Source organism: Lycium barbarum, chromosome 3 (genome assembly GCF_019175385.1).
Source record: "Lycium barbarum isolate Lr01 chromosome 3, ASM1917538v2, whole genome shotgun sequence".
NCBI lineage: Eukaryota > Viridiplantae > Streptophyta > Magnoliopsida > Solanales > Solanaceae > Lycium > Lycium barbarum.
In genome coordinates, this window is record NC_083339.1 from 7,762,099 (window position 1) to 7,767,608 (window position 5,510).

The 5,510-nt window shown below is 34.4% G+C and overlaps 1 protein-coding gene across 1 annotated transcript; it reads right to left on the bottom strand.

Moving 5' to 3' along the window:
* Positions 1–751: 751 nt before the first annotated feature.
* Positions 752–3,793, bottom strand: LOC132630112 (ethylene-responsive transcription factor RAP2-7-like). The gene is made up of 10 exons (XM_060345654.1): positions 3,425–3,793; positions 2,991–3,333; positions 2,868–2,893; positions 2,729–2,759; positions 2,558–2,645; positions 2,303–2,448; positions 1,970–2,073; positions 1,773–1,891; positions 1,549–1,638; positions 752–1,185 (listed from the first exon to the last, which is right to left on the bottom strand). The coding sequence occupies exons 1-10, from the start codon at positions 3,555–3,557 to the stop codon at positions 994–996; spliced, it is 1,272 nt and encodes a 423-aa protein (XP_060201637.1). The 5' UTR covers positions 3,558–3,793; the 3' UTR covers positions 752–993.
* Between the last annotated feature and the right edge of the window lie 1,717 nt (positions 3,794–5,510).

The following is a 5,510-nucleotide window of genomic DNA, read 5'->3' on the forward strand; positions in this document are numbered from 1 at the left end:
AACTTCGATGTCGATCTTTTTGAGGTAGAAAATACTAAAATATCTTTACCAATACACATATCTTGGCTCCTGAGGTTGACATAGAGTCACTTTTCGTAAGGCAAATAATTAGTCCAGCAGGATGGCAAGTAGTACAAAGAAGTAGGGTTGGCATTTTCTTTACGTAATACAAATCTGGACAAAGTTATTTTCACGAGTAGTATTATGTTTTAGTACTCACCAGTCAGTACTCTTTGATTCTTAAAAGCAATGCCGAGGATTGCGTTATTTTAGTAGTACTTGTTCGTCAGAACCTAAGCAACAGGACCAAACTTTCATTATTCCACATGGTTAATCCTATTGATGCCCGCTCATTTTGATTTTTTGGCCTTGCAGGTCCACAAACAAAAAATGTCAACCTTTTGTCAGCCACAAGATTGTAACAAGCGTGTAATGTACATATCACACGATACGCTCATATTATATCATTAAACAGTTAATTAGCGCACTCATATAATTAACAGCTAATTAGCGCACTCATTCCACGTGGTATATCCAATATTGATGCACTCATTTTGACCTTCCAAGTCCTCAAGAAAGATATCAAGCGTTTGTCACAATAAAATTGTAACGAGCTTTAACCTACACATCACATAATGCGCTCATATTACTGTATAATGGACGGTCGATTATATGGTAAGAGCACAAGTTTACTATAACTCATATGCTTCGGTGAAATAATTGAGATTCAAACTTTGCAAATACCATGAACTGAATCAATGCTTCGTTAAAGATATTCTAGCAGAATATGAAAGAACATGATTGAGCATGAAGCTACAAATGAATATTCTCAATAATAGTCAGAACTGTCAAAGCAATGTGAAAATGCTGTCCTGAAACTTTGTACAGCAAATTTATCAAGTTCCATACTGGCTCATTCCCAAGTAAACTAGAATTCAATTTGAAGAAAACATATTGCATAGGTACTTTTGATCTAATAGCAAACAAACTACTTCAGCTCCTGCAGTAATAATGTGCTAAGTTCATATTGGCAAGTGATGGTGAATGATGATACGGTAATTGTCCAGTAGAAAAGCAAGGTAGATGAACAGCAGCTGTTGTTGAATTAGCGAATCCTGATGATGCTGCAGTAGAGAAGAGTGGCACTGAAGAATCAACTTCCATACCCTTCCCTATTGCCGTTCCCTGCACGAGCATATCATCGTTTATAGATCAAATTCTCACACTTCCTTAATTTTCAGCTAGTAAGAAACAGTAGTTACATATGACAGCAACAAATTTGTTTTCTTAAAGCTATCAGATAAGAAAACTGATTATGAAAACATAAGGCAGAATTTTGATATCCCCTTGATTATACGCATAGCTATATGGTTAGATAGGGATACAACTAGCACCTATCTAGTTAGCCTAGGAAGAGTATTTGTACATGATTATCCATTAAACTAAAATAAGCACAATGTAACTAGGAGTTCTACTTGGCAATGAATGCTACAATTACGACTCGAGAATAATTCAACATGGTTCAACCAAGTTTGACAAAGAATATACCTTAAATGTGGGAAATATACTGGTATTCACTCCATTCCAGAGCAGAGGGCCATGTGGCAGTTTATTTCCCATTGTGGCAGAAGGAGATTTCTGCAAAAAGATGTGGTGACTAAGAACGCTTGCTGATATTGATTAAAATACAAATTACCAACATTCCTTTGTCGGACATGCATAAGTAGATAACTCAAAAGAATCTGAATGAATATCATCCACTTTGAAATTACCATGGCTCCTCTATATTCAGGCAAACCATATGTAGCACACTGGAATGTGTTGCCATGCTGGTCATCGGCAAAAACAGATGGGGCTATTCCCAAGTTCAGATCTAAATTATGCATCGGACCTGCAAATATGCCATTCAACATGATAAGTACCAAGAATAAAAAGAGGCAACAAATTTGGGAAAGCCTAAATATACCACCTCCATTATCAGCTTCAGTACTTAATTCCCCATCATAAGTGCTTAGCTCAAAATTGGTGACTGCCTCCCTTCCGTTGCATTTTATAGCAGCCTTATCATACGCCCTGAGCAACATCAAAGACCAAATTCAATAATGTTGAAAGCGTAAACAACATAACATAAAAAGGAGAAGAGAGTCAAAGTTATGATCATTGGACCTTGCAGCTTCTAACTCGCTGTCAAACAGTCCAAGATAGATATACCTGTAGTTTATACAATCAGTATAATAACATAGAAAGCTTTCAAACATCTACATTACCGATAATATAGATAACTAACTGGTTGATTACTCACTTCTTTCCAAGAAACTGCCCCATCCGAGCTTCCCATCGTCCACATTTGTGAAGCGTAACTCCCCTGTATTTCGAACTTCCTCTAGAGAAACCAGTGCTCTGTCGTCGAAGTATGTGCACGAATTCTTCCTTTGAAAAGTTTGCCATCTACAATACCAAGTCACAAAGCAAAATCAGTTTGCTAACTGCAAAAAAAAAAAAAAAAAAAAAAGTTTTCAGACTTAGATTTTTCATTGTTATCTATCTATCCACAGACCTGCCTTAGATCATCATGATAATCACTGACATTGAAATTGATATCTGCATCAAGTCCTCTAAATTTAATCGCAGCACGATCATATGCCCTGATATTACCAGGGAAAATTCAATACCATACAACGATAAAAATCACTTCACTAATAAAATTCATTCTAACAATATATCATACCTAGCAGCAGCATGTGCAGTATCAAACCCTCCTGTAAAATATATAATGTGTAAGTTCTAAAATGTCCAAATTAAGCTTTTACATGTAGAAACGAACATTTAAATCAAGATAGCAATATTTAAATATGACATTTACTTACCCAAATAAACTTGTTTCCCGCAATCCCTGCATAATATACATCACTGTTAGTTTCTACGTGTCACGGTTGAAATTTCGAGATTCAAACTTCGTTAAAATAAAAAAAGTTACAGGAATTACTGACCAAATGTGAGATTCCCAACGACCAGTTCTACGATAAAAAGTAACACCACGATATTGTGAACTCCTTGACCTAGGTCCTCTTCTACTCTTCTTCACTTGTTGTACTCTCTGCTCTGGTGGTTGTACAACAACAATCCTCTGTTCCGCTGGACCACTGTAATTACCCGATAGATCCAACCGCTGTTGCTGCTGAGCTGGCACCACCGCCTCTCCTCCACCGGTTAACGGGAATAACTCCTTGGTCAACAACTCAGTTTCCACGTAATCATGATTTCTTAGTATATCAAATGTGTATCCATTAGGGACATGTTGTTGATGATCGGAACACGAAATAAACTCATCATCTGTTGGACAAAAAAAATGAAAAAAATTCAAAGTTATAAGAAACCAAAATTAGTTAAGTATGATTTTGTATATTTGCTTTAACTTAATTACCGGCAGTAGTACAGGAAGTTGTTTCCACGTTAACAATGGATGAATTAGATGTACCGGAAAATGATAGCTTATCCGACGTCGTAACAGTATCAACCATGGCATTATCATCGAAACCAAGATTAAGGTCAAACATATTGTAAGTAAAAAAAAAAAACAACACAATCAACTTAAACTCTAAGATGAATTAAGAAAAATGGAGGGTTTTCAGATTAAGTAGGTACAGACATTGGCATTTATAGAGGGTGAAAATGACAATAAGGGCATTGAAAATGGAATCAAATGAGGGCAATGGCCGGCTATATATATAGAGAGAGAAGTTAGAGAAGAGAGTGGCAATGCAGAAACGTTTTGTGCGTGGGGGTGACTGTATTATACTACCTCCGTCTAAATTTATACTAGTTGTATATAATAATGAGATTAAAAGGAATACTAGGTGTATTATGTAGTCACATTAGTTTTTTTTGTTGCTAGTACTAGTATTTGTTTCATAACTATTGATATGATTAATTTAGATTTATGTTTTACGCATATTGATCTGACTAATTTAAATTTGCGGCTCGTAGGACTTATTAGAAAGGAAATGCTCCTATGATTACAAAGAGTTTGGACTTTGGAACTGAGAGGTTGAGAATCATGAGGTATCAAATTTAAATTTTAATGGAGATAAAATATTAAATAATTTCTTTCTATTTGTTCAAGCCTTGAAAGACATGCTACCTCTGTTTCAATTTATTTGAACCTATTTTCTTTTTAGTCCGTGTCAAAATGAATGACTTCTTTCCTAATTTGGAAACAAATTCACTTTATGAATGATTTACAGCCACACAAATTTTCAAGGCTTATTTTGAACCACAAGTTTCAAAAGTCTTCCCTCTTTTTTAAATATCGTGATCCGTCAAATGAGTTCATATAAATTGAAATTGATGGAGTACTTGATATTGTACAGTTGGAAATAGCAGGCACCTTATGCAATTGGTAGAGAGATGCACAAGCTAACCCAATAAAAAAGAGTTCACGTTTTGGAGTGGTAGAATTGACATTATTACGTTGTTTTTAGCGTAGATCTAGACATGTATTCTTTTTGTAAAATAATATTCTTATATTTTCGAGTTCTCTATAGTTAATTAAAAATTAATAAAATATATGATGTAATTGTAGTTAAGGAATTTCGTTTTTTTTTTCAAACAGTAATAATGTTGCATAATATATGAGAAAGAAAGTTAAAAATAAAATTTCAAGTATTTAAAATATTGGCAGAAAAAAACAACAAAGGACTTTTCTCTTTTTTATTTCTTTGGGTGGGGGTGGTGGGGTGGCATGTAAAATTTGTTTGGGGGTGTCGGAGGAAGTTAAGTGTGAGTTGTGACTTTTTTAGAAAGAAGAGAGGCTGTTACTAATTAGTTTTGCTTAACCGCTACTTAATGGTGGCGCGTGCTCTTTACCCGCAGATTTAATTTAACTGAATACGCTCTTTGTTTCATTTTCTCTATTTTCCTTTCCTTCATTCTTCCTTCTTTTTATAAATTATCGAACAATGGAAAATTCTAATTATTTCGCCAATTGTAACTTTGGACTCAAATTTTATTAACTTTTTTGTGGGCAAGAGTTGAGTAAATGAAAATTGAACTATAGCTTATGTAAAGAGAGTTTTTATTATCAAACTTTTCAAGGTTTTTTTTAAAAAAGGTTAATAATGTACGGATTAGTGTACTCACATCTCAACTATTCACACGATATTAGTACCTCCCACTAGTATTGGTATAAAAACAAGATGAAAGCACGACAGATTTATTGCTATTTATCTCTTTTGATCAGGAATTTGGTTTAAGCACACTCCAGCTTCACATAAACAGACTCAACAATGAGTTTTTTCGGTTCTGTCCTCCTTTTTTTTTTTTTTTAAATTTGTCAATTAATCGATAACCGTTAATTCCAAACCGAACGAATCGATATCTTTTTGGTTAGGTTAGCGGATTAGTATATTTAAAAATCGATAACTGAATAAGTTAAATCGTTAAACTAAAATATCCAACTAAAACGCCCTGTAACTACCCCTATTTTATTCTACCACGAGGTTCAAATAAAA